Source organism: Crocodylus siamensis, chromosome 1, assembly GCF_052110815.1.
Source record: "Crocodylus siamensis isolate JL-2025a chromosome 1, ASM5211081v1, whole genome shotgun sequence".
In the NCBI taxonomy this organism is placed as follows: domain Eukaryota; kingdom Metazoa; phylum Chordata; order Crocodylia; family Crocodylidae; genus Crocodylus; species Crocodylus siamensis.
In genome coordinates, this window is record NC_143395.1 from 3,954,924 (window position 1) to 3,981,107 (window position 26,184).

Here is a 26,184-nt window from a genome sequence, read left to right on the forward strand (position 1 = left end):
CACACTGGTCTGAGGTGGAGTAGAGCTGAAAGCTTGTCCTACAATTCCTACCTGTTCAGCTGGTCTAAAAAAGGTCTTCCCTGGTGAGTATCTGCACTGTGAGGGGGCAGGCAGGGACTTTTCCCATGCAGTAAACACCATTTGAAGCTGCCCACAGTTTGTTTGCTGCAGTCTCCCACCACTGAAGAGGCTGGTGAAGAACATGGTCTGGGCAGAGGGACATCTTCCCCCCAACCCAGTCTGCTCACTGGTGCCAACCAGCATGCCCACTTCACCTTGCAGAAGGCTGCTCTCCATAGCCAGCTGTTGTGGGCAGCTGGAGTGTGAGCTTCTGCTCCAGTGGGAAGGATGAGCACTGGCTACTGCTAAAGGCATCTGCTACCCCAGCCCTGAAGTAGCCTGAGATTTAATGGACCCAGGAGCAAACTGAGCAGAATGTTATTTCAAATAGCCAGGCTTGATATAGTGAAAGGATGCTGCATCTGTGTTCAGCCAGGAGGGCACCTCCATGCTAAGTGAGGCACTGAAGCCTGGTTTACCATCATCCCTAAGACTAGTAGGGGCCTCCTCCAGGTTACTGAACAGCTAAGTTGTTAAAGCTGGTCCTTGAGCTGAGGAATCACACCCCTGATCCAGGGCAGAGATTTGAACCTAGGATTCCCCTCAAGAAAATGGTTTGATCAGAACACATTAGCTGTACCCATCTTGTCTCCAAGTTACCTTTTTTGAGCATCCCAGCCCAAGACATCTAGGTATTCAGACCTCTTGCAGGCTGTGGGATTCAGTAGCATTTGGACAATTTTGCATATACCCTCTACAGAAGCTTTGAGGTAACAGGGCAGGGACCCACAGCAGTGGTCCTTTACCTCTTAGCCCTGTACTCCAGCTGGACAGCAGAGCTAGGTTAGAGGCTGGAATGAGTCCTGGGGCATGTGGCCTAAATCAGGCACCTGATCCAGTGCCCAGGCTGGTTGACATGGCACTATGCCAGGGATCACATACCCCTGCTTTAAAAACACAGATCAGCAACTGTTAAGCAATTATGAATTAACAGACCTTGGTCCAAGGTGGGATTCGATTGCTGCTGTTTGTAGCACATGCTGCTGCTATACTAGATTTGTGCACTGCATCCCACCTGTATTCATCAGCTTTTGGTTCAGAGAGGCTGTCAAACGTTACCTACAAAAAGGAGCTATAGAGCACCAGAGGTGCCCATCTCTTGGGAGACCTGGGCTTTTAGAGATAGACAGAAGCACTCCCTTCCTGGAAGGGAACTCCAGAAGGGGCTCCATGAATATGGATCCACAGAGAGTGTACAGATGCTACTGCAGCATGTGTACATACAGCTCCCTCCTTTCCAGAAGCCAGCCACCGCAAAACAGAGAAGCAAGCCTAGGAACTGCAGAAGTCCCAGAGAGAGCTGCCTCCCCCTTCCACCACACAGGAGCCCAAGAGACAGGAGAAACCTTTATTGGCACTGAAGTCACCTCACTAGTGGTTAAAGCAATTACAAAAACAAAGGCATTAAAAGGAGACTGAATTTAAGAAGCAACACCAAATACCAGAACAGTCTAAAGACAGGTGCTGGGATTGCCCGTCAAGTTTATACCAGGACTGTGGCATCTCAGTTAAGCAATATAAGTTGTTCTTTAAAAATCATCTTTGTTCTCATGTAGTTCTGCCCATGCACCTACCTCAAACCCCTCCTCTGGGAAACAAGTTCCTAGGAACAAAAATGGAAGTCTTCAAGTCTCCTGCGCTACGGGACAGTGCAAAAGCAGCTAGATGACCGCAAGCTTCTCCTGTGGCCACTGCCACGGACAATGCTAAGCCCTCTTTCCCATGGCTGTTGGGGTATCAAGTAGAAGTATTGAGATCTTATGAGCAATAGAAGGATTTCCATATTCTGCACTGGGGACTTGTAAGGAAGGGATGGGGGTTGTTTAAGAAGTATCCTGGGAGGATGTGGGGCTGGGTGGTAGCAGCTATACTGTGCTCTTTTTGTTGAGAAGCCAGACATGCTTGGTATCTGGAGCTCACACCAACTCCCCCACCCCCTGCTTCCCAGAGTAGAAACCCCCAAGGTGTAGCAGCCAGTGTTTTGGCAGAAGCTAAAAACAGCAAGCTATTTAACTAAAGGCTTTCAGTTACTTTATAAGTAAGGACCCTTTTCCCCTCCCCGCAACTCTGCAGAGCCAGTCCACCTCAAATGGTCAGTATTGCGTCAATCACTTGTCTCTTCCCCCAAGAAGCAAAAAAGTTAGGAAAACCAAGGCACAAAGTTTTCAGAAGTTTCTGGGCACTATCCAGAGCCGTGCACTTACAGGTCATGCTTTGCACATACCCACTTGGGGAACCTAGGCTGCTGTAGAGCACTCGCAGCTTGCAGAGCATGTTCGGGACACAGGTTACCAGGCCATGCTCCGTCACGGTAAGTGTTCTTACATCAGAGATAGAAGAAACCCAGTAGGTCACCTTGTCATGATGCCCTGCAGCTTATGGGGTCAGTGGTTCCAGAAGAAAATTAATTGCTCCCCCCTCCCCACCCCCAGGCTTAGCCAGTGACGCTCTACTGAACCAGGCCACCAAAAGCCCAAAGTTTCTCAGGATACCTTACTGCTGCATGAGATGCCAGCAGCCCCTCCCCTGCATCAGTCTTTGGGGTAGGGAAGGATGGTTTTGGAGGTGGCCACCATGCAGCCTCCCCTCTAGGGCAGATGCCTGTGGCAGAGAGAGGCATGCAGTGCATCCATGCACAGCCTGCCTCTTTCCTCCCACGGTACAATTAAAAACAAAAAGATAAAAGGCTTCCTTAAAAAGTGGCTTTGACTATACAGTCTCTTCAGAGCATAGGCTAGCTCTGCCCCTAATCTGCTACCAGGTAAAAGCATCCAAAGTCAGACTTCTCCGCGGTTCGGTAGCTTTGGCCGCAGTTGAGATGCTATAATCAAATCCTCCTCCAGTACTCTTCAGTCTTGGGCACGCCGGCCACGATCTCCGACTCTATTCCACAGTGGTCCTGCCCTCTGAGGATCTTAAAGAAGCCTAGAGGGGAGAGGAATTGTTTAAAAATCTCACAAGGGGGCAGAGAGGTGGGAATGGGGACCCATCTCACTTCCCAGACAGGCAGATATGGGACCAGCCTACGTATGGACTCCAGCCGAGTCCCTCTTCTTCCCATCATCATGGCAGCCAACTTGCTGTGTGATGCTAGGACTCCCATTATGCCCAAATTACATTTGTATCCACATTTCAGTCAGCTCATCCCCCCTGCAAAAATACCCCCCATAGCCCTGTTTGCCCCAATGCACAACCTTCACTAGCCTGATAGCACTAGGGTGAATACCTTTGTCCCCTCACTGCCCCAGGGATTAAGGAGATGCCCTGTAGGACCTAGGCCCAGCTATTCTACCCTGTTTTAGTCTCCCTATCTGCTACAGAGCACCTGGCTGAGCCCAGATGTCTCAAGCTTTGAGCCAGTGCTGTATTCTTCCTTCAACCTGGACTCTGCCACCAGGTGTCCTCCCACCTTCAGCATCTCTGAACCAGGTCCAGGACGTGTGCCTTCCCTGCTGCAGCCTGTGGGGCTGGCCTGGCAGCCTGGAGCAGAGGTAAAAAACCCAAGCCCTGGAGTACTGTTAATACAGCAGTACCTTGTGCAAGATGCTAAAATCTGCTTGGAGCAGGGGAATTTCTTCCCCGCTTCAAAAAAACACCATGTACATTAAATGACCTCTTTCCAGGCTGCTCCAAGCTGCTTCAGCAAAGGTCACCAGGCCAGAGATTGGTCTGCGAGTCATGGAGAAGTAGGGCTTGAAGAGACCTCCAGAAGCATCTAGTCCAAGCCCCTGTCCAAGGCAGGATCAGCCCTATTCAAACTATCCTACAAAAATCTAGACTCTGCAGAAGACTATCCTCAACACCAACAACACAAACACCTTAAAGCCGAGGAACCACAGCCACTTATGTCCCGCTTCTATAAAAAGGGATCCAAATAGAGGACCAGGACCCCCATTACAGAAAAGAGGCAACCCCCCATCCTCAGCCAATCATACCAGTTTGACCATGGGGCAAATGGCTTCCTGACCCCACAATGTGAACATCAGTCTGACAAGTCTGTATTCCCTTAAACCCTGTGAAGCTGGAAAGGCTTTCATACTGGCAGGACATGAAATGCTCAAGCCTGAGTTGAGCTACTGCCCACCCCCACCAGGCCCTGCTCCTGGGGGCAGTACTGAGCAGACCAAGATTTAGCCTTTTCCACCCAGCTAGAAGGGGAAAAAAAAAAAAAAAGGATATTGTCTTTTTAGATGCCTGCTGTTGCTATTTGCCCGCCTGCCTGAAAATCTAATTAACCAAATTTGAAAGAGCCTTTCAAAGCAGCAGCACATCCCACCCCCTGCCTGGCCGCTTACCGTTGTCACCCCAGTCTGTGTTCCAGGAGTTGGCAGCCAGCCAGTAAGGGGTGTCGTTTTCCACACCCCAGCCAAGGATCCTGATAGCATGGCCTCCAACCTGCTCCCCAGTCTCATGCTTGTACACACCTGCAGGAGAGGAAAGGAAGGAGAGGTGGTGGTGCATTGCATCTGCCTGATCACAGCTCTTAGATCTTCCTAGTGTAACATTTGATACCATTTTGCTCTTCAGTTCCTTTGCTGGTGCTCCAATAAGTAGATTTATCCTAAGGCTGCATCGCATCTTTCACAGACGATATTCAAACCATCAATTAACATTACAAAAAAGTTTTTAGAAAAGAATTGCATGCTGACCCTAACCCCCACACACCCCTTGCAGGGGGCGAAAGCTCGCAGCTTGGTAATGTCAGAACAAGAGTCTTTTTATGCCCTGGTAGACAAGTTCCCATTATGCAGCAGGCACCCAGTTGAACTCATATGCAATGGTGATGGGGAGGAGGTGCCATAGATGCAGCAATGTGAGACTGGACTGCAAGCTAGGCATTCGCATCTAGTTCCAGTTCAGACACCAACTTGCAGCATGGCCTTAGAGGCACTCGCTTGTATATTTAAAAAACAAACAAACAAACAAACAAACAAAAAAAAAAACACCTGGCCCAACTGTTAGTTTGGGATGTTCAATTTGGGGGCCTCTTCACATCCATGCCTCGCACATAGCAGGCATAGAGGCTGGCAACCTCACAGCCACACCTAAAGTGGTCCATTGGTAGGGTGACCATATATCTCGGACTGGCTGGGACAGCCTGTGAAGTCTGGGACCATCTCAGCATCCTGGTTGTTGGAGAAATTTGAAGCACGAAGTCCAGGATTGGCAGGAACCCACCTATACATGCCTGACTACTTGCTGCCCCCTGGAGCCCAAGTTAGAACAGAGGACCCTGGGGGCAGAGGTGGCTTGGTTATGCCACATGCATGTGCATGTCCCCAAATTACAGCCACCCCTCACCCCATCTACTGGACACCAAAGAGCCCAGCCTAGTTATGAATCTGACACCATTAACTCCCCCAACATGCAACTCAGCGCAGTAACAGGCACCCTTTGCCATTACACCACAGTTGGGCAGAGTGCCGTCAGCTGTCTGGAGCATCCATGTTCCCCAGTCACTTTTTAGCTTGTACTCTTGTGCCAACCCAGGAACTCCCACCCATGTCTGCCCCACGCACTGAGACACATGCAATGCTTACCATTCTTGTACATCAGGAAGTCTTCATACACAATGAAGGCTCCCTCCACCGGGCCATTCTTGTAGATCTCGGCCATTATCTCCTTCTCACTGCTAGGAACGCTGTATGATGTAACACCTGCATGACGAGAGCAAAACCCCAGGCCTCAGTGCAAGCTAGGTTGGCATCAGACCCTGCCCAGAGGCCGTGCTGACCGGCAGAAGCTAACTCATCCATCTTCACCTTGTGCCAGGGCCTGCCCCAAGGTCCCTGGAGGACTTGGGCAACTCAAGGGGAACTGAGTGTCACTTTGCCGTCTGCTGGTTCAGAGGACAGGAGGCCTCCAAATCAGACTGAACTCTTGGCGTGACTGGGGAAGGAGAAATCTCCATACATAGCCTTGCTGTCCTCCACGGCACTAGTTAACATGGACACTCCCAGGCAAAAATGGTCAAGCTGAGCCTTAAAAATCTTCAAGGATGAGGGAGATTCCACCACCTCTGGGTGACCCGCTTCAGGGTTCCTCTACCCTCCTATGGATATTTGGAAAGTCTCACATCTGAACCTCTCTTGCTGCAACTTTAGACTACTGCTGTCATCTACCACCACTGAGAATAGTCCAGCTCTATCCTCTTTCAAACCCCGCTTCAGGTCGTTGAAGGCTGCTATTAAAATTCCCTCTCAGTCTCTTCTGAGAATGGAGGCCTTGCAAGGCTTCTAAAGTGGCTAGTAAAGTATAACCCTAGTTCCTCACCTAGAAAAGGCCCCACAATTAGGGACAGGCCCAGGCAAGCCCACAGGAGATGACGAGTCTCCAAGAAAAGAAAAACCTCAGGTCTCCAAGAGGGAAACTCCCCCCAAAGGAAAAAAACAAAACAAAACAAAACAAAAAACAAAAACCACAGAAAATAAAATCCTCAGCCCCACCTGCTTTGCCACTGGCAAGTGTGGGGAACATGCAAAGCAAGAGCTTTGTGGGAAGGATTAATTCCCCGAAGCAGATCTAGCAAGTACTTTGGGACCTTTACACAGTCAAAGGACTGCTTTTGTCCTGGGAGCATCCTCTGGCGTTAGGATTCTTGCTTGCAGTGATCTCCTGCGGGGCTAACACAAGGACCCGAGGCTCACATCCCTTCACTTCAGTCTCCGTCCTGCTGGGTGAGCCCCCTCTCTGGAACAGCACTGAACTCGAGCATGATTTTCATCATGTTCCCCACCACAGAAACACCCATGGGTGTAGGCTTCTGCATGGGCATGGGATGTGCAGACTTGTGGGCCATGAAGAATTGGTGGCACATGCTGTTAGCTCTGCACATTTGCTACAGCAGCATCATGAGAGCTGGTGCTATGAGCTGGTGCAGATGAGATCTGAGGCTATGAAGTTACAAGGAAAAATGCCCCACTGCTGCTGTGGGGAAGCCTCCCTTACCATAGTGTTTGTCCTCCTGGTATGAAGGGCTGTAGCCATCTTCACAGTGCTTGTTGCACTTGGGTGTGTCTCCACCCTCTCCGGTGCATGGCGGCCGTGACCCGTTGACATGGTGCTCACATGGAGGGATGGAGTACGGCCTGCAGCCTATTGAGTGAGACAGAAGGTCAGGTAGCTGCCCCCATCAGCCCTTGCATTTAGGGCCAACCAGTGTAATGCAGGTGTCCAAGCGACATTACAGCAAGGGACAGGACACAGCTGTGTTCAGTCTAGAAGAGGAATGATGAATAGGTCCCCTACTACAAAGGACTTGAAGATGCTCTACCACAGCGTGGAGATACTACAGCTTCCTATTACCCAACTGGGGTAAGGGTGTTAATTTGTCCACATACCAGGTTAATTCAAAGAACTGGAGAGTTGGGCAACGCACCTAGAAAGGATCAGGAAGCAGACAGCAAACTCCTGAGGATGTAGCACAAGACAGAGCCATCTACTGTCATGTCCCACCTCAGACACCTTGCTGAGCTAGCTCTAGGCAGCAGGTGCAAGTGCAGACTGGACTGAAGAGGCAGCAGCTGCCTTGGACGGGGAGAGGCAAAGTCAATCTGGGGGGGATTCACAAGGTTCAGATCTGCAGAGATGCCCAGGCAGGCATGGGGGAAAACTGGGGGTGTAGAAATAGCTGACAAACTCCTGGTGGCAAAGGAGACTATTTACATGGATTCTTTGCCCCTTTGATTAGAGGAACAATGCTTTTAAAAGCTCCTATTTAAAAAGGATCAGTCATCACCCCCTCCCCAAGATGGACCAACCTCAGCCAGGGCTTCTGGGAAAGCAAGGTGGGTACCTCTTGCTCCCAGGCCTGCTCCAAATGCATGGGAGAAATGCTCCCGAAGAGGGAAGAGGTAGGAAGCCTCAGCTCTATGGGAGGTGCCCTCGAAGACAGGGTCAGGGGTGTAGTTGGGCCCATAACTGTGTCCCCACTAGCACCAACCCCCTCCAAACACCACACCGTTCTGGACCCAGCATGCACCATCCCAGCTTACCCACATGGGAGTCGTAGAGCCCACCAGACACCAGGCCTTTCTCGGTCCAGTACTGCCATGCTCCAGTGGGGTAGCCACCATTGCACCTGCAAGAACCACCAGTAGCAGAGTCAGCCACCAATCCTAGCTCAATCCGAGGCATGGCCTTGGCTTGTACCTAGGCTTTTGGGGAAGAGACACTTGAAAGAGACTCTAGATCCAACACTGCAGTTCCCAAGCCTCACATATTTCTTTAGCTTCTCAGCCACATCTCTGCAGTTCCCCCACAATGCACTGCATTGCAAGAAGTACTTCCCCCAAGGCCAGGGCTGCCATACTGTGAGTTTCCCCCATACATGTTGCATGTAAAATTCTCTTGAAAATAAGGGAGCATTTGCCACCTTGCAGCTGGAGGCCATAACCTGCTGCAGCTAAGAGCCCCGAGCCAGTCCAGACTGAGCTTAATGCTCTGGGTAGAAGATAGTCAGTCTAGCAACCTTTAAGGGGCACATGTGTTGCAGGATGGCATAGTGGAACTATGACAAGACTCCTCTTCTAAAAGAAGTCAAGTGGTTGCAGGAATGGTCAAACCCAGCTAGTTATTACCAAGCTCTAGATTTCTAAGGATCAAGGGGATGATATTCTTTCACATGGGGAAGTTGAGGCAGAGGTCAAGAGACTTGCCCAAGGTTATTCAACAGGTCAGTGGTAGAGTCAAGCATCCCAGCTCAGTGGTCTACCAATTAAGACAGCCTCTTCATCCAGTGCCTCAAACTCCAAGGGGTATGACAGCTGTTTTAATGAGAGCATATACAGAACTGGGCTTGCCCATACAGTGAGTAACAGTAGCAGAGGACCCAGGGGTCCCAGCTCCCAGCCTCCTGTTCAAGCAGCCAGGGATGACTCTGCACTCCTCCCTGGCAGCCAGGAGGCAAACACTGAAAGGACCCAAGCACTCTACTGCAAGCCTGTATATGCACCTTAAAAATGTATTTGCGGTCCCAGTAGAGCGAATGGGGTCACACGATTCAAATGAGCAAGAGCATTGTAGGCTGCAGTCTTGCACCAGTCCTCTCATATGGGGGGTCTTCCATCAACCAATTAAGAGGTGCCCTGGACTTATGGACATGTATTTAAAATATCCCCTACAGAATGTAGTAGCACTTGAAGATTTACCCAGTTCCAAGACAAAGGGGGGAGTTATTCAGTTAGAAAGCTCGAGTTCAGGGAGGTGAGCTGAAAAGCCGCGCAGATCCGATTCCATGGAGACCTGTGCTAAAAGGAATCGGAGCTACCCCAGAATGGATTTAAATCCACCTCTGCACAAGTCAGTGCAGCACTGGGGGAAGCATAAAGGCCAAGTCCCTGTGCTAAGGTACTAGAACAATTCAGTGGGCAAAATCTGAACTTCATTTCCCAGCAGCCCCTGCCCACCTTGTTCTGGCCAGTTTCCAGTGACCCCAGGAGCATCAGGGCCATGGTCTCCATGGCAATGGACCAAACAGCCAGGATGCTGGGAAATTGAGTCCATCACAGGCCAAACTTTGCCTGCCTCCAGTTCAGAGCTTTCAAAAGCCAGAACCGAGGGAAGGTGGTTTCTAACCTGGTGCCCAGAGCCCGAATTACCAAGGACTCCATTATTTCTGCCATCTGTGTCCAGCAGATGCTTAAAGATCATTATTCCTGGCAGCTCTGAGCATGAAGAAAGCATCCAGGAAAGATGGCCAAAGTGCTACGAGGTGGTAGACAAGTTCCCCTTCCCCTGGGAGTGGTCACAGGTAGGAAAGAGGCAAGGGAAGTGGGTCCAAGTAGCACTGTGCAAGGACTGATCCATTTGCTTTCTGGGCTGGTCACTGGGAACACGGTCCCGTCATGCCTATCAGCAAAACAGAGGACTTAGCTGCAAGCTCACCCCATGCCACACTCGAAGCTGCAACAAGACAGCAAGTCTTCTGCCGAGACTTCCACGTTCACCTTGCTGTTGGTGTGGACACAGATTCTGTCCGAGATGGCTTCAACCGCTCCGAATGCCTGCAAAAGAGCCCAACCGAAGACTGTTACGCTTCCCGCAAGGGCTGGAGGATCTGAGGTCTACAAAAACAGACACTGGGGACTAAACAGCAAGGTGGCTGGCAAAAGCCATGTTTCTCTTGTGCAGAGTGTGGCAATTGGATCCTGGGTCACAAAAGGCAGGTGGGAGTCTGGGGAAGGACATAGGCCTTGCTCCGCAGCAGGCCATGTCTAGAGAGAGAAGCTTAGATGTCAGGACTCCTGCCTTCTCTATATACTGCTTAATGGGGTAGCTATTAGCATCCTTTAAAACTTATTACTAGGTCATGGCAGCAAGAGCTCGCCCATCAGCTTAAGTCACCGACCACCGTGCAGGGCAATTCTATGACGGAACTGGGTTGAAACACAGGGGTCCTCTGGGGACCAAGGAAGGCTCGGGGAGCCTGTCCCACCAAAACCAAGTGCTCAAGAGCATCAGTTGAATATTGAAATACGAACAGCATATTAAAAATCAGCCCTGTCACACAGCTACAAGACCCAGCACAAGCAAAGCAGCAGCAGCACAACGCTAGGCAGGGAATGCAGGTAACAAACAAACGAAGTAACAAGATGTCGACTGGCAGATTGAGATCATGTCAAATGTCAAAATCCTGTTTAATCTGCCCATCTGAGACTTTTAAGACTATTAGGGAAAAGGGCTCTTTTTCTACATTGAAGACCTCTTTTAAAAAAAAATGACGTGCTTATCTGGCTTCACTGCAGAGGGATCATTCAGCAAGCATCAGTCAAGGCTGAGGTATAGACTAGAGCATAAAGATCCATTATCTGGCTTACCTCCAAAAGCCCATTAAATAAAAGCTAGGATATGCAGAAGCGCACCCAACAGGTTATTAAAAACAAAAAACAAAAAAAAGAAAAAAAAACTGCCTGATATTGTTAAACAAAACTTGTTTGTCGTCAAGCAGGAAATGCCGACTTGTAAAAAGGTCGTGCAGATAAGCCATCTGCCCTAAGCCAGATTTAGCTGGTAGAAAACCACTAAATGGACTCAAAGCAACTGAGCCAACTTCCCTCAACCCGTCCTTCACTTGCTCTCCGAATTCTTCTTGCCCATGATATTTTTTTTTACCTGCTTATTTCCTTGGTCTCTTCTCCTACCCAATATTCTGGACAAGCAGCTTCAAGCAAACTGTCAAGTCACCATTAAGCAGGTACAGCCTACTGCAGTCTACGGCTGGTAGCAGCACGTGTTTTGGTCTAAGTGGGAAGATGGGGCTGCCACGGCAGCCTGGAGACGCAGGAAGCCACCCAAATCACAGGCTAGAGGCCAAGCATCCCAAGTCTCTTCCCCACTAGTTAGGGACAAGCCTCAGAGCCTCCCTCTGCAAAGCTCTCATGCAGAGCCAACGGCAGCCTTACCCAGTTGCTAGCTTGTCCTAGCCAGAACAATTTGCTTACCCAGCAAGAGCCACAAGAGCCCTGGTCTCTGATCTCTTTAATGGTTGGACAGTTTGGCCACTGCTCCCGGGAGTCGAAGCTGTCTGGCAAGTCCAGGTATTCTGCAAATGCAACCCTTCAAATGGAAAGGGAACGCTAGGTTAAAGTCAAGTATCAACATCATTTCCCACCCTGACCCCCAGGCCAGACCAGTAGTCACCCTCTTTAGAGGGCACAAGGCGAGTGTCAAGCTCGGCCGGTCACAGAAATGCTTAGTGAGCAAGCGGGTCCAGGAAGCCCAGGACACTTTGGTCCAAGTTCCCAGCAGGATGGATGTGAACTGCAGCAGCTCCAAGGCCAAAAGGAACCTCTGTGATCATCTAGTCCAGCTTCTTGAGGAAGACTGGACCAAAGTCTTACCCTGTCAGGCCTACACTCAACCCCAGACTCAGCTGAGCTTACTGGGGTGGTGGCCTGAGATGAAGGGGGAAAGACTTGCAACACGACCAGCAGCTAGTGGTTAGGACTCTTTCTACCGCATGAGATATCCAAGTCACCGTCTGACCCAATCTGGAATAGGGACCTGAGCTTGCCCATCTCATCTTGAGGAATGAAGTCACCAGGAAGTTCTGGGGTGGGATCCATTGTTTATTTAATCCCTCCCCTCAAGTTCATTTAAAGGAGGTCCCATTTTTGATGCATGCCCAAAAGGGCACAGATTTTTGAAGCCTGGGAATCTTTTGTTTCCCTTCAACACCACAGGGCTTTGGGTGAAGGAGCTCTGGAAATGGGATTTGACAACTGGTGGGAAGAGGACAAGGATGGAATAATTAGGAAGACTTGGACCCTATGAAAAGGGGCATTCGAGGGGTTAATGCATGTTGGAGTTTCACAACCACCCCTTCCCAAAACAGATAAGTAAATTCAGGCATAAAGCACAGGCTCAAAGTCATGAAAGTCATTAGAAGAGTTCAGGAGGAAGCTGCACTCGCCAAATGCTCGGCGCTACAGAACGTATGCAAGGATGGCGAGGGGACAGAAAATGCTCCAGTCCAACGTGGCAATGCCACAGGCAGCTTGTGGCATGCAGGAGAGAGGGGATCAGAGCGGCACTCAGGGACAGTGCAGGACTCGTGTGGCATGCCTATCAAAAAAGGTCGGCCTCCACTGCTTTTAACCCAGGAACAACCTTGGAGTCCCCTGCAGCACCACTCACCGCTCTGGCAGCCGGGGCCCATGCAGGAAGGTACCACACAGTTTCTTTACATAACTCATGTCTGCGTAGCGAAAATTGTACCCAGCCTGCAAGAAACAAGCCATTGATCACCGAGATGCCCGAGCTAATAGTGAGCAAGTTCCTAATGTCAGTCTGAACATAGAAGAGAAGTAGGGCTGGAAGGCACCTTCAGGTCATCTAGTCCAGCCCCCCTTCCCCAGGCAAGATCATTTTTATCCAAATCCATAATCTAAAATTGCCATCAACCCTGACAACACCCTAAGCCACACAGGTAAAGCAGGGGGAACCACAGCAGCCAGTATCCTGCTTCTGTAAAACATTATTACAGGCTCAAGAGATCCCAGGTAGAGGGCCACAACCCCCGCTACCAAGGCAGACAATCCCCCTACCCCGTCCCGAGTCTGTGCCAAACCTAACCATGGGGTAAAAGTCCTTCCTGACCCCAGATATGACAACTGGTCTGGTCCTGAACAGAGGGGCAAGTCCTGGGTCCAAGTCTATGGTAAAAAAAAGAGGTACTCGAGCCCATGCCTCCCCCACCAGTACCGTAAAACCCTCAACAACCCCTGCCTCTTCTCAGAACCCCCCTCCCCAAGCCATGGCTAGTAATCCAGGCAGACAGATTTGAGACATGAGACTGAGGCACTGCTTTCAGGTCCTGCTTTTGCATTGATCCTTCTTGGAAGAGGTTTCCCCTCTGCCAGATGCACCCAGTTTTTGATCTGCAGTGACCCCACTTCAGGTCAGATCCCAACCACTCAGCTGAATTTCAGTAAGGGTCTCAGCCCCCATCCAGTACCTGTGTGGGGCTTTTGGGTTGCACCTCCCTTGTTTGCAAACTGCTGCTCTGGGTTCAGGTCAGAAGGATCAATTAAAAGCAGTGGTTTAACTTTTTTTAATTAAAAAAAAAAAAAAAAAAAATTCTGAATGGAGATGCAGACCCCTTTGAATTGTAAGTGTGGGTATTCACACACTTTTGACTGGTCAGTCAATTTTTCATAGAATCATAGAAGTTGGGTCGGGAGGGACTTTGTAGACCTTCAAGCCCGACCCCCCGCCTGGACGGGAGAAAAGACTGGACTCAAAGGAGTCCAGCCAGGTAGGCATCAAGCCTCTTCTTAAAGACCCCCAGGGTAGGAGCCAGCACCACTTCCCTAGAAAGTTGGTTCCAGCTCCTAGTAGTTCTTGCAGATGTCTAACCTAAATCTACTCTCTAGTAACTTGTGTCCATTGTTCCTTGTCATGCCAGGGGGCACTAGGGGAAACAGCGTCTCCCCTAAACCCTTCTGGTCACCCACCTTTTGCAGGCTCTTTAGACAGCTCATGGACCCCCAGGAGTCCACAGGTTGGAAGCCACTGAATTAGAGCTTCTCCCTTTGCCACAGCCTCTCCCTTGTGCGAGCCACTTATCTATCACCGTGCTCTGGCGAGATGACACTAGTGCACGTTTTCTTAACGGCCTTTCCTTCGGAGTTGGTCACTGTCGCAAGCGCCTGTATGACAAGACTGTACATGCAAGCCCCTAGTTTGGTCACTGGGGACTGTGTCCACCACTGACAGCAAAGAATCTTCTCTTGTTCCCCTCCTACACGATCTTCAGACACCAACACCTCCTGGAGGCCAGCAGCAGTTTAGTTTGCCACATGCTGTTGAACAGCAGACAGGCCAGAAGAGACCAAACAGGCCTCCTTGCATTGCTTATGAAATGATTTGAGACCCGACGCGAAGAAGGGATGCTACATGGGTACTTCCAAGGTGGAAGCATCCAGCCTGCAAAGCAAATTTTGCCACCCCCATCCTATGCCAGCGCACAGCTTGCCAGAGGATGCCCGAGTGGCAGTGGCAGCAGCAGCCCTACCAGCTTGGCACAGGGCTGAGCAATGGGGAGAAAGGGCAGTGGCAAGATCCCTAGAAAGGGCACTGCCTCTGGGGCTGGGGGGGATGTTCTCCATGAAGGCTGCATGTGGCCGAGCAGGCAGCTGTATCCAGGGCTAGGTACCCATCTTCATGGAAAGCAGCCCCAGCCCTGGAAGCAGTGCCTTCACTAGGGATGGCAGCAGTGGCGGGAGCCCTGTACCGCTTCACCCCACACCGAGATGAGGCCTGGGGGCTGCTGCTGCATGGGCATCCCAGGGTAAGCTGTGGGCTAGTATGGGACAAGGGTGTCCCAGTGCTGGCCACCTCCCCCAACTCCAGCAAGTGGCAGGGCATGGAGTCACTGCTGGCCTCCTCTGCAGGGCTTGCAGCACACCCCTTGGGGGAGGGTGTTGCAGCCCCCAGCAGCAGCTTCTAGCTTTGCCCCAACCCCATGCTGTCACTGCCCCAAGATCCTGGCCCTGGGGCCAGATACAGCTCCCAGGAGCCATGTGGGCAACACGCATGCGCGGACAGGGACCTGCATCCGGGGAGAAGATTGGTGTGGTGGTGACAGCACAGGGCCAAGGCCCAAGGCAAAGCTGCCATCTGCTCTCTGCATCTGCTCTGCGCCTGCCGCAAGGGTGTGCAGACAGCAGATTGTGGCTCTGACCCGGCCCTGCAACCCTGCCTTGTGATCCCACATCCACCTGTCCCACATCTCATAGGAGGAGTTTGGTGAGCTGTTGCATGCAGAGGTAGGCATGCTGGGGGGCGACCTCCAACAGCTCACCAGAACAGCTTGTGGCCGCAAGACTCAAATAATTCCTCATCCGTGGCCAGCTATTCAGTTGGTATGCAAATACAGAGCTCTGCTAGCCAGAAGATTGCCATTTTCCCCCATCCTCAAGCTGGCTGACCCTGCTGGCATGACAAGTCCCATTTCCATCCAGAAGCAGGACCAGAGCAGAGGGCCACCATACTTCAGCCAAAAGCCCCGGAAACCCTGCTGCTACTCACCTGCCATGTCGTGTTGAGCTTGTTGATGTAGTTGACCACATCATGCGAGAGGGGAGCGAAGTAGGGGACACTGCGCGCACCCACCAGAGCCAGCAGCACACACAGGACAGGCACAGACTGCCACATCTTGGACATGGAGCGATTTGCTTCCCCTGGAAAGAGAGTTGCACATCAGGCCATGCTGAGTCACTGCTCCTGCCCGATGGCTAAAACCAAAAATTGCTGTTTAATTCAAGAGCCTGCCCACCTCCCAGCAAAAAAGGAACAGCTGCCTGCCAAAGATGGTTAGGAGCAGGTGCCAGGCACAGAGGCAAAAGCCCAGCAGGACCCCATGTACTGCGAGTCTGCAGGGGAAGATACCACACGGCAGGGCTCGGTGCTGCTCTAAGCCTCACGGCACCTCCCTCCTTGCTAGAGAAGCCCTGGCAGCACAGACATGCTGCCAGAGCTTAGCTCCTCCCAGTCAGTAACTTCAAATTAAACACACTAACTATTTTCAGGACTACTTATTCTGTCCTAGACACACCAAGACAATATTAGCAGAGGCAGTTTTCCTCTTGCTATTCTTTTCATGCATATTACAGCCCCCCCCATGCTATTTTCTGTCCCGTGTCCCCACACAAACTGACTGAAGTGCCTACCAGCAGTGACCCGATAAGCAGAAGGAAGCCTTCCCTTTCAGCGTGCCTGCTAGGGCCTTGCTTCACTGCAGCACATGCCCTTGGGGCCTCATCAGCAGAGCCCCACCTCCACCAAAAGCTGTGGGTCCTTAACAGGATTCCTCTGGCAGGGAAGTGGCGAGGTCCCCCTGCTCCCACACCCCCAACCTCCTCTTCCCACCAAGCAGGGGTGCAGCCTCCTGTACACAGCACGAATTCTAGGGAGGCCACACACCCACCTAGGACACTCCCAGGTATTTGCTCAGCAGCTTGACAAGGGCTAGGTCTGGAGCTGGTAGAGCCAGTCTGGACATGCAGTCCCACTCTCACACCCCACTGCTTCCTGTAAAGGCAGGAATCATCCATCTCCTTACTGGAAAGGAACATGAGAACGGGCATCAAGCCACATCTGTGGCCTTTGCAACCGGAGCTGTGCCAGCTCCATGCCCAGCCACATGCCCTCCCTGCCCAGCTACTGTCGACTACCTTAGTAGGTCCATGTTACTAAGCAAGCTTCTAGCCCTGGCAGCTGTGCACAACTGGGCAGGAGGCTCAAATCCCATATCCTCTGGATGAAGCATGCTGGAAGCAGAGATCAAGAGGGGGCAGGTGTCCTGGGAGCCAGCAGCACCTCCATGCTGGTGCCAGGTGTGGTCTAGGGAGGCCCTGGAGTGGCACAGACATGCCAGGCCATGTCATTTAAGTCTCCCATGGCCACTCTCTCTAGTGCCAGGAGAGCCCAGAGGCAGGTTTAGGTGAAGGGCATGGCCTCAGCACAGGCAGGCAGATGTAAGCCATGCCAAGCTTAAGTTTCCAGGCACCTAGTCACAAGTACCTCCCTTCCTGCCCACAGTCAGGGAGTCAGCACCCAGCCCATCTCCGAAATCAACAGCCATGTCAGCAGCTTATAGGGTTAAGAGGGTGGTTTCCTTTGCAGCGAAACCATAAAAAGCTTTCCTGGAAGGAAGTTTCCAACTGCATCAGCAGGATTTAAGCCTCGCCCTTCAGATCGCTGTGCGCCAATAGGAGCCACGCTGCTGCAAGACCCATCTCTCTCGATGTTTCGTTCCCCTGATGTGCAAAGCCCCTCCCACAGACGGGCAGTGCTGTGCATGGGACTGAAGCCAAGCAAAAAGCCCATCACAGATGCTCTCACAGCTGTGCTAGAGAGGCTGCATCTTCCTTCCCAGCAGCCCCCAGCACTCCCAGGGCAGCAGATAGGAGGGGCTTGAGGAACCCTGAAGATTTGGGGGGGGGGGGGGGCGGGGGGAGGGAAATGGACCCTGTCCCTTTAGCCACACAGCAGTTCAGCAGCTTCTCCAGAGATGTGCCAAAAAGCCAGGCCAGCATCTTCCTGGGGAAGAAAAATTAAAAATGCAGCAGCTCCTAGGTGCTAGGCAGGAACTGCACCAGGCATTAACTTTTCCCAGCTACAGCCTCCTCCCAAGCATTAAGGTATTAAATAGTTAACAGGACTTTGGCCCACACAAAGAGCTCTGCATAGTCTCCCTTGCACAGAAGAGGCTCCCACCAGATTAGAGATGCAGTCACCAAGGTGCACAGGCCACCATGCCGAATGCAAGCAGTATCGGCCCCTTAGTGCCCCAACTGCACTGCATTTCATGGATGCGTTTGGGCCTCATCGACCTTCCCCTTTCCAGCACCCAGGCAGCCTTATCAAGAAGGTTGGACTACTTCAATTGTTGCTTTCAGCTTCACTCAGTAACCAGTGACGAGAGGCTCATTTCTTCCGGGCTCCATCTGCCCTGGAGCCAAGCTCGGACGGTACCAAGGAGCCCCCCTGCAGGGCTAGGTTTGCCTCCTCCAACCCCCCTCCAAGAACAGATCCACGCTCCGCTCCGTTGTGTCCTTTTAGCAGATGAACACAGGTTAAATCATAGGAAGTGAGGATTGGAAGGGATCTCACAATGTCACCTAGTCCCACCCCCTGCTCAAAGCAGGACCAGCCCCAAATGCAACATCCCAGCCAAGGCTTTGCCAAATTAAGCCCCATGCCCTCCCTATGGGCCCTGCTCTGATCCCCTTTCCCCTGCCTGAACCACCACTCTGCTTTCTGTTCCCTGGTGTGCAGAGCCAAACATACCCTGCAAGATGCACCCAGAAGGCTGCGCTGGCTCAGGGGCCAGGTACTGGCCATCTCCTAGACCTAGACTTCAGGTGAAGGTCAGCAGCAACTTCTAGCATTTGTGAATGCAGCACAGCCCACGTCATGGTGGGGATGTACCGCATTTGAGAAGGTCCTGCTCCCACTGTCAGCTCCTATGTGAAGTTTAAGGGAAACAATGTCCCAAGTCAAATCAGCCAAATCAATTCCAAAATTTCATAGGTCATTTAAGAACCATATACATGTGGCCCTGCTACCAGCAAGCATCCTCCACCCCCCCCCACCCTAGGGCTTGAGATGCTACCAAATCCTTTGCTGAGCATCTCATGTACAGGCCCAAGCCCAGAGGCTTGGGGTTCATATGCCCCCCTTAGTTTTGCTTGCCCCCAGCCGTATGGTAGGAGCAAACTAGGGAGGAGTCTCCCATTTCCAAAGAGTCAGTATATAGGCAAGATCTTCCCACTGGAAGTAACAGTGGGAAGATAACTGCATTATCTCAGTCAGGGTTACTACCCCTTGCCAAGAAACTCGTCTTCCCCTACGCTGGGAAAACCGCCTTGCGGGGCACGGTTAGGGTACTTCCCCTGCACTGGACCCAGGAACGTGCAATACACACCGGCCCCAGGACCACGGCCGAGTTTGCTTTGGGTCCCATTACCAAAGAAACCCAAGTGAGTCAGACAGATGCAGTGCCACCAAAGCAAGCCAAGTCTTTGCATAAACATGGTTTCCACACCTCACCCTCCATGAACTCTCCTGGCTTGGGGGTGGGGGGGGAACAAACCAAAACAACCCAGCTCTGCCAAGGTTCCCGTTTAAGCAGACATTGTTTGTGCAAGAGTCTGGAGGCAGACAAGCTCGAGAGAGCACACGTCCTCAGGTTACACAACCCGAGCTCCCAAGTGCACTTTGAACACCAGTCAACCAGAGACTAAACTGAACACAGATGCTTCTCTGCAAAGCCCTTTTCCGCATGGAGGGCAAGTGTTGACTAGAAAGAGCCTGGCCCCTCTGCTCTCTTCCTTTAGTAAAGCAATTTGGACTTCAGCTCGGTAGTTTCTCTTATCCCCCCAGTCAGTGAGCAAAGCCTAGCAGGAAGAGGCTGCCAAAAGGTCCCACCTGAAACGTGCCTCCAGGTGGGGACTGAGGCTTGGCAACGGGCAGCCTCCTACAGACAGAGGCTTCACACTGAAGGTTTGCTTCCTACCGAGTTTGGATAGTGCCAGGCACAAGCTGTACCCAACCTTGGTTTCATGCTCTTGTTATTGCTGTAGTACACTCACTGGGGTGGGGAAAAAATGCCCATATAAAACATCCCAAGGACCCATCTCATTTGAAGGTCACTGTTTGAGTAGATGAGCGTGTCAAATTCAGACCCACGTCAGCTAGGACGGGTCCAAGTCATAGGAGATCTAACAATCAGAGACGCACGGATATATCGGTTGCACATCAGATTGGTGCCACTAAAAAGGAAAATTAATGTTACCAGGTTTTTTGGCTGCTGTAGCTGATAATGTTCTCTAATCATCAGTTATGCCAAGGCTCCTAGATGCCTAGGGTCCCCTCTTGCACACAGGGCTGGGACCCCCCCCCAAAACACCTGGGTTCCTGCCCTTGAGCAAGGATGAGCCCAGATGCACCCCCCCGCCCCCCCATCTGCTCACCAGCAGGCCAGGCCGCACTGGGCTCAGGGTGTCCTGGCACCGGTGCAGACCAGGGCCAAAGCCACTGACGTGACTGAGGCAGGGAGGGATGGGCAGAGCCAAGCTGCCCAGCCCAGCGTGACTTAATGCACAGTACCTGGGGGTCTGCATCCCAGGGGTAGAGCCTGGCAAGGCCCAGGGCAGCCACTCCCAAAGGAAGTATCAATGGAAGACCTCCCTCAACCACAAGCTTTGATGCCAAGCCTCGCCATCCGACTGCAAATACCCTTTTTGGCTAATGCAGTGGCCTTAGCAGCTCAGAAGGGCTCAATCAAGTGCTACCAGTTTCTGCTTAAGGCTGGAACTGGGGGAGCAAATCGCCTTTTTAGAGCAAATTGCTGAGGTCTCAAGTATGCTGCTAATGAGGCTTAAAATCGCCTCTGCCCCAAGTAGTCTTCGCCTCTGCAAGAGCAGGCACAGAGCATGAAGTTGTACCTGGTTCTGCACCCACACAGGGTCCAGGTGGCCCAGGACAAGAGGCTTTTCAAAGGCTTCAAATCCACTTAAGGGCTATAGTTTATTTCAGTTTTTCTGCTTTGCATCTGTTCCTGCGTGTAACACCCCAACAACCAGCTGGATGTGGTGCTATTGCATAAGAGTAACTAGCCACATTCATCACAGTCTCCACTCCCCCATGTATGGGGTTACCCAAGGTTCACCTTTTCCCATCTGGTCCTGCAACCTTAGAAGCAGGCAGGTCCCAGCCCCAAAAGGTGCCTTGGATGCAGCATTGAAGGCGGCCCACAGAGCTCGCACATGCACTTGCACGCTGACCGGAAGCATTGCATAGCTCAAGCAGCAAGCCCCGTTATCAGAGCCCTGCTTACACAAGGATGGACTTCGTTCCAACTTGTAACCACTGCTTTATTTAATGCCACGCTGCATCTCAAGTTTGATACGGCAACTTCTCACCGTTGGTACCAGTTTAACAAAAGGCTCTCTCAAGTTTCATCGTATTTACTTGCTCGTAGCAGTAGATATGATTCTGCACACATGAGCAGGCAAAGTAACACTTCAGCAGAGGAATTTCTGTAAGGCAAGATCAGAATGGTTTTTCCTGTGGGTGGTTCTCAGGTTCTTTTGGTTTTTGGTTTTAAGGAAAAAAAAAAAAAAAAAAACCCCAAACAAACAAAAGGAAGGGAACCCAATACACAACAGGCTGAAGACACCTGCACAAGCAGCAGCTGGGGTTCAAGACAAATAAGTCCTCTGCACTACATAAGGAACATGCATGCAAACCCCCCCACCCCAAGGGCAAACGAGTCCTATAACAGGCCTCAGCCATCTTAAAAAAAAAAAAAAAAGGATCATGCCAAGATCATACTTTGCCCATGCAAACAGATTCTAATCATCTATTTGCTAGCATAAAACAGATGTGGGGACCCACTTAGTTGCCTCAGCATGCGAAAGCAAAAAAGTGCTAAAGGTTACAAAATTCCTATAGACTCAAACAGAGAAGGGCCTTTTCCGGTGATAACAGGTTTTGGTACAACTGTGCTTGCCTCTGCAGGACCACAACACCACCACACGTGGGTGCGGAAAAAGGCACAGATGTCCCACACTGATGCGACACCGGAGAAACCCTGAGGGGCTGGACCGGACACACCACCCTGAACACAGGCTGGGGCCCAGGAGAGGGAAACAGGAACTAACCCTTTTGAGACACTGCTTTGTTTCTTTTGGTGCCTGGTTACAAGTCAAAATCTAAAACAGCCACAAGACTCCAAGATGCAGTTTTGCTTCTTCTAAGTGCTTTCTTCTAGGAAGGGGCAGAAAGCACCTACTTGAGCCCAACCTGAGATGACACCCACACTTGGCAGAAGGGGTGCCTTTGATCTAGCTCAGATCTGGTTCTCCAACAGCTGAATAAGTTACTTCCCCATGACTCTGCCCCCCCCACCAATGCTTGGGGAGGGCATCTGCATCCTCCCATGCTTTACAGGAGAGGGTGGAGGGCAAAGTGGTAGTTGTGCTGCTTTCAGGGGTATCCATGCCCATCCTATCTAACAAAGCAATGGGCAGGGCAGGTCCCAGGCACACAGCCACTTGTTGCTGCACTTTCTGCAGTCCTGAAGCTCTCCATGGGGCAATGGTGTGAAGACACTGCTGCCCTGATACCAAATGCAGAGGGGATGCTCCCATTCATAAGCCAGTATCCAGGAAGCTTTTACTCTTCATGGATTGGGACTGGCTAGAGCAGAAGACAATACAGAGCACCTGGGCTCTACTGAGGCCTCCACCACTGACTCTAGGGAAAGTCGTGTCAGTGCCTCAGGTTACTTATCTGGAAGTGGGTACAATACTGGTCTACCTCCCCAGAGGCTTAGCTTTCACAGAATCCTAAGAGCACCCAAGAGAGGCAGAAAATACAAATCATGGGTCTGTCCAGGCTATGAAACACTGCACTTGCTGTGCCTACATCTTCTTGAAACTATCACACCTATTCAGTGTAGAAAGATCCTCCCCCATCCTTCACAGCGATGGCTGTCGCTTTGGTTTGTCACCGTTGTGTGTGCAACACTAGGCTGAAACAAAGCCGACATGTGCACAAAGCAATTGGACTTTGCTATGAGTCACGAGCTTAGCTTGGTAGCACACACTTGTCACAAAAGTGCCAGACCCAAAGCACAGGGTACATAGGACTGCATCTTCACCAAAAGGTCAGTTTTCAGAGGGCAACTGCACCCAGAAGCTTGCAAAAAAACCACCACATTCCCCACCCCCCTCCAACTACTAAAAGATAAAAATCACAGCTACTCAAGAACCTTGAACCAACACAGCTACAACCCAAAACCCAGAAGCACCTGTTTGCACTCTTGTTGAATGGCAATGTCTCTTCATTACCCTCCTTTACACAGGCTGCAAAATTAGCAAGTGCTCTAGGCTTGCAAGACACAGCATCCCTCTCCACACAGTACTAGCACACTGAAAAGAAAGGCTGCTCTAAGGAAGTCAGCTTCATTTTACTCAGGAGGCATCTGGATAAATTAAACTGAGTTCCAGATGCTTGCACAAGACCTGGATGCCCCCAGCACAAGCCCCCCCCCCCAGCTTCCGATTTAATCAGGTGTCAAATACCCACGATACAGACTGGGACCATCTCAAGAAGCCCTATGCTGCAGAGTTAAGACACTGGAATCTAGTTTCCTTCTGCAGCATTTAGACAAGTGTTTAAACACTTCTCGGTCAGAACCAGCTCCAGGGGTCTAGTCGGGGATGCGGAGGGCTGGCAAGTTTCCTCCAAAACCCCGGTAGCAGGACCAGTCAGAGACAATGCACGAACCAGGCTCTGGTGGCCTGAGCTGTGCTTCAGAACAAGCCCGGTCCCCTCGCCCGCTTTTAAGAATGGAGATTTCAGGGCTGCCCTTTTAGGGTTAGCAGCCCCAAGCTGGGCAGCGATGCCCTATGCACCATCCTACCGTGCTGCAGCATTTGGGATGGCACAAGGCAGAGGAAGCCGCCCAGGACCTCTTTTAGCAATGGTAAAGTGACTGCAGAGGCACTGCAGATGCCATTTTAATCCCATGTTGCACATCCCACAATCACAATGCGCGCTTTCCTCTGCGGCGATCTCTGGCGCAGGCACCAGGGCCGACCGAGAGCAGGCAAGCCACGCAGGGCAGGCACATCACAGCTGCTCCCAGAGGACTCTTCCAGGGACCAGCACCCTGCCCCAAACCCTGGACAGGCCTCGCCCCTTCGTCACCATGCTCACACGCCCTTGCGCATGTCTAGCATCTCCTTCCACCAAGCACCAGGAGCCACCCGGGCAACCCCAGCCTGCACTGCAGAGGGGGAGCAACTCTGCAGGGAGGGAGGGAGGGAGGCAGCAGTGAGAGGCAAACATCCACACCCAAGAGTTGTTTTCCCAGAAGTCTTTACAGACCAGACCCCATGTTTCAGACCAGTGCAGGGCCAAGGCCCAGGGTATAACCAAACAGCCCCCGCCTCCCGAAGCGCCCATGCAACCACCTCAACCCGCAGCATACTCCCACCCCGTGCAAAGCCCCGAGTCCCTTGCTCGTCTGCCCAGAAGGGAAAGCGCCGACGGCCACAACGGGGGGAGACGACCCCCAGCAGGCCCTTAAGTAACACCCGCAAAAAGCAACGACGTGAAGGCAGGGCAGCTCCGACGCAGCTCTGGATTTGGCGCGTCTCCCGGGGAAGGGACTCCGCACCCGTTGCAAACCCACCGGGCGCTCAGCCCGCCAGGCCCAGGCAGGAAGGTCACCTTGCCCGGCACGCCCCACGAGGGGCGAGAATGCAGCAGAGGATCGAGCTCGAAAAACGGATCAGACCAAAATAAAATGAAAAGTATAATAATCATTTCAGGGGGAAAAAAAAATCCCTTGAAAACGGAGGGAAGTGGGGGAGGGCTTTTCCCTTGAGGGGCACCCCCCACCCCGGGGCACAAACGGGCCCTGCGCCACTAAAAAAGCCGGGGGACCGCTGAGCACCCGCGGCAGCACCAGACCCCCCCGCTCCCGCACCTACCTGCAGCAGCAGCAGCAGTACCCACCGCCACCCGGCGCGGCCCTTATCCCGGCGGAGCCCACGTGCCTCTCCCCTCACGTGATCCGCGCCCCCGCCCCCCCGCCGCGTGACCGTGGGCGGGGCCGGGGCCTGCCGCGGCCGTGGGCGAGGAGAGCCTGAGGGGACAGTAGCCGCTCCTGAGGGGAGCGGGGCTGAGCGGTAGCCGGGGGCTCCCGTGGCGGGGGCGCACCCAGACCGGCCGAGAAGGGCAGCGGTAAGGCGGCGAAGCCCTCCCGAGTTGGGGCTTGCCGCTGTGCCCTGGCTGCGGCCCTGTCCGGCCACGCAGGGGGCAGTTGTGGCATTGCCTAGCCGTTGAGGGCTGGACCTTGCCAGCTTACTCCTGGTTTCTCCGTGTAGGCGCTGGCTGGCGGGGGCGGTGTAATTTCCTTGCCTTTCACAAAAAAAAAAAATAAAATGAAAAAGGAAGAGGTCGTCACGGGGCACGGTCGTGACGCTCCTTGCAGCAGGAGAGCTGCTCCGCTATCTCGCTGTCGTCCGGCACCGAGTGAGAACGGGCGTTTGAGGGGTGCCTCGGAGCTATCGAGGGACGCGGCGGGTCCAGAAAGGTGGAGGACCCGCCGGGCAGCCTCAGGCGCTGGAGCCGGGTGGTTGTCCCCCGTGGGGACCAGCCCGAGAGGGGCGCCAGCAAGAGCCTTAGATATCGGCTGCCCGCAAGCGGTGAGGCTCACCAGTTCCCCCAGTTTTGAAGAGGAGCGTGCCCCGGTGGGCATAAACTCCCCCCAGCGCGATCCCGTCTGCGGCGGGGCGGTCCCTCCAGCCCGGCATGTCTTCCCCCTGTGACCACCCCGGTAATCCACCTAAAATTCCTTTATGAAAGCCGAAGGCTTAGTCGTGACTTCAAGCGAATGCTCTAAAATACTTTTCCAGGAACAGATCGGAGCTAGTCCACCATGTCCAAATGTTCTCATCACCTTCTTCCTCAAACACACAGCCTCCTGCGCTCTTTCCTTATGCTTAGTCCCTTCTTGATGCAGTGTTGCCAGCCCTGTCGTGTCAAAAATCAAGGGACAAACTCTTAAAAAATCAAGAGATTTGGAATGTAAATCACGAGATGCTGCTTTTGACGTATGCATGGAGGGGAGGGTTACTTGTGAAGGGGGGGTGTAGGGTTCGGAGCCCGGGAGGATGCAGGGTACTGTGGGTGAGGGGCAGCAGCAGGGCTGGAGGGGGCTGTGGTTTGGGAGTGAGGGGCAGATGCATGCACGTGGACAGACAGCCACCCACGGCTCTGTTGCACAACTCGCCCCTGCTGCCCCACTCCCTCCCCTCCGTCTGCCCCCCCGCCCTGTCCCCTCCACAGACTTACCAGCTCGGCACTCTCTACACTCGCCAGAAGAACAAAATCCCTAAAATGTGATCTCTCGATCAGAAAATCATGAGTCAGAGTTAATTTGACTGGGCAATCAAGTGTCTCTTGATTTTTTTTCATGAGAGTTGGCATTACTGTTGATGCTAGTGAATGATGTAGCCATGATGGTCCAAGGATTATGCA

The 26,184-nt window shown here is 52.3% G+C and overlaps 1 protein-coding gene across 1 annotated transcript; it reads right to left on the reverse strand.

Moving 5' to 3' along the window:
• Positions 1–1,454: 1,454 nt before the first annotated feature.
• Positions 1,455–24,754, reverse strand: CTSB (cathepsin B). Its single transcript, XM_090029440.1, has 10 exons — positions 24,633–24,754; positions 15,652–15,803; positions 12,757–12,842; positions 11,562–11,676; positions 10,006–10,124; positions 8,115–8,200; positions 7,069–7,215; positions 5,661–5,777; positions 4,416–4,544; positions 1,455–3,045 (listed from the first exon to the last, which is right to left on the reverse strand). Exons 2-10 carry the CDS (start codon positions 15,784–15,786, stop codon positions 2,948–2,950), a joined length of 1,032 nt encoding a protein of 343 aa, XP_089885566.1. The 5' UTR covers positions 15,787–15,803; positions 24,633–24,754; the 3' UTR covers positions 1,455–2,947.
• Positions 24,755–26,184: the final 1,430 nt, after the last annotated feature.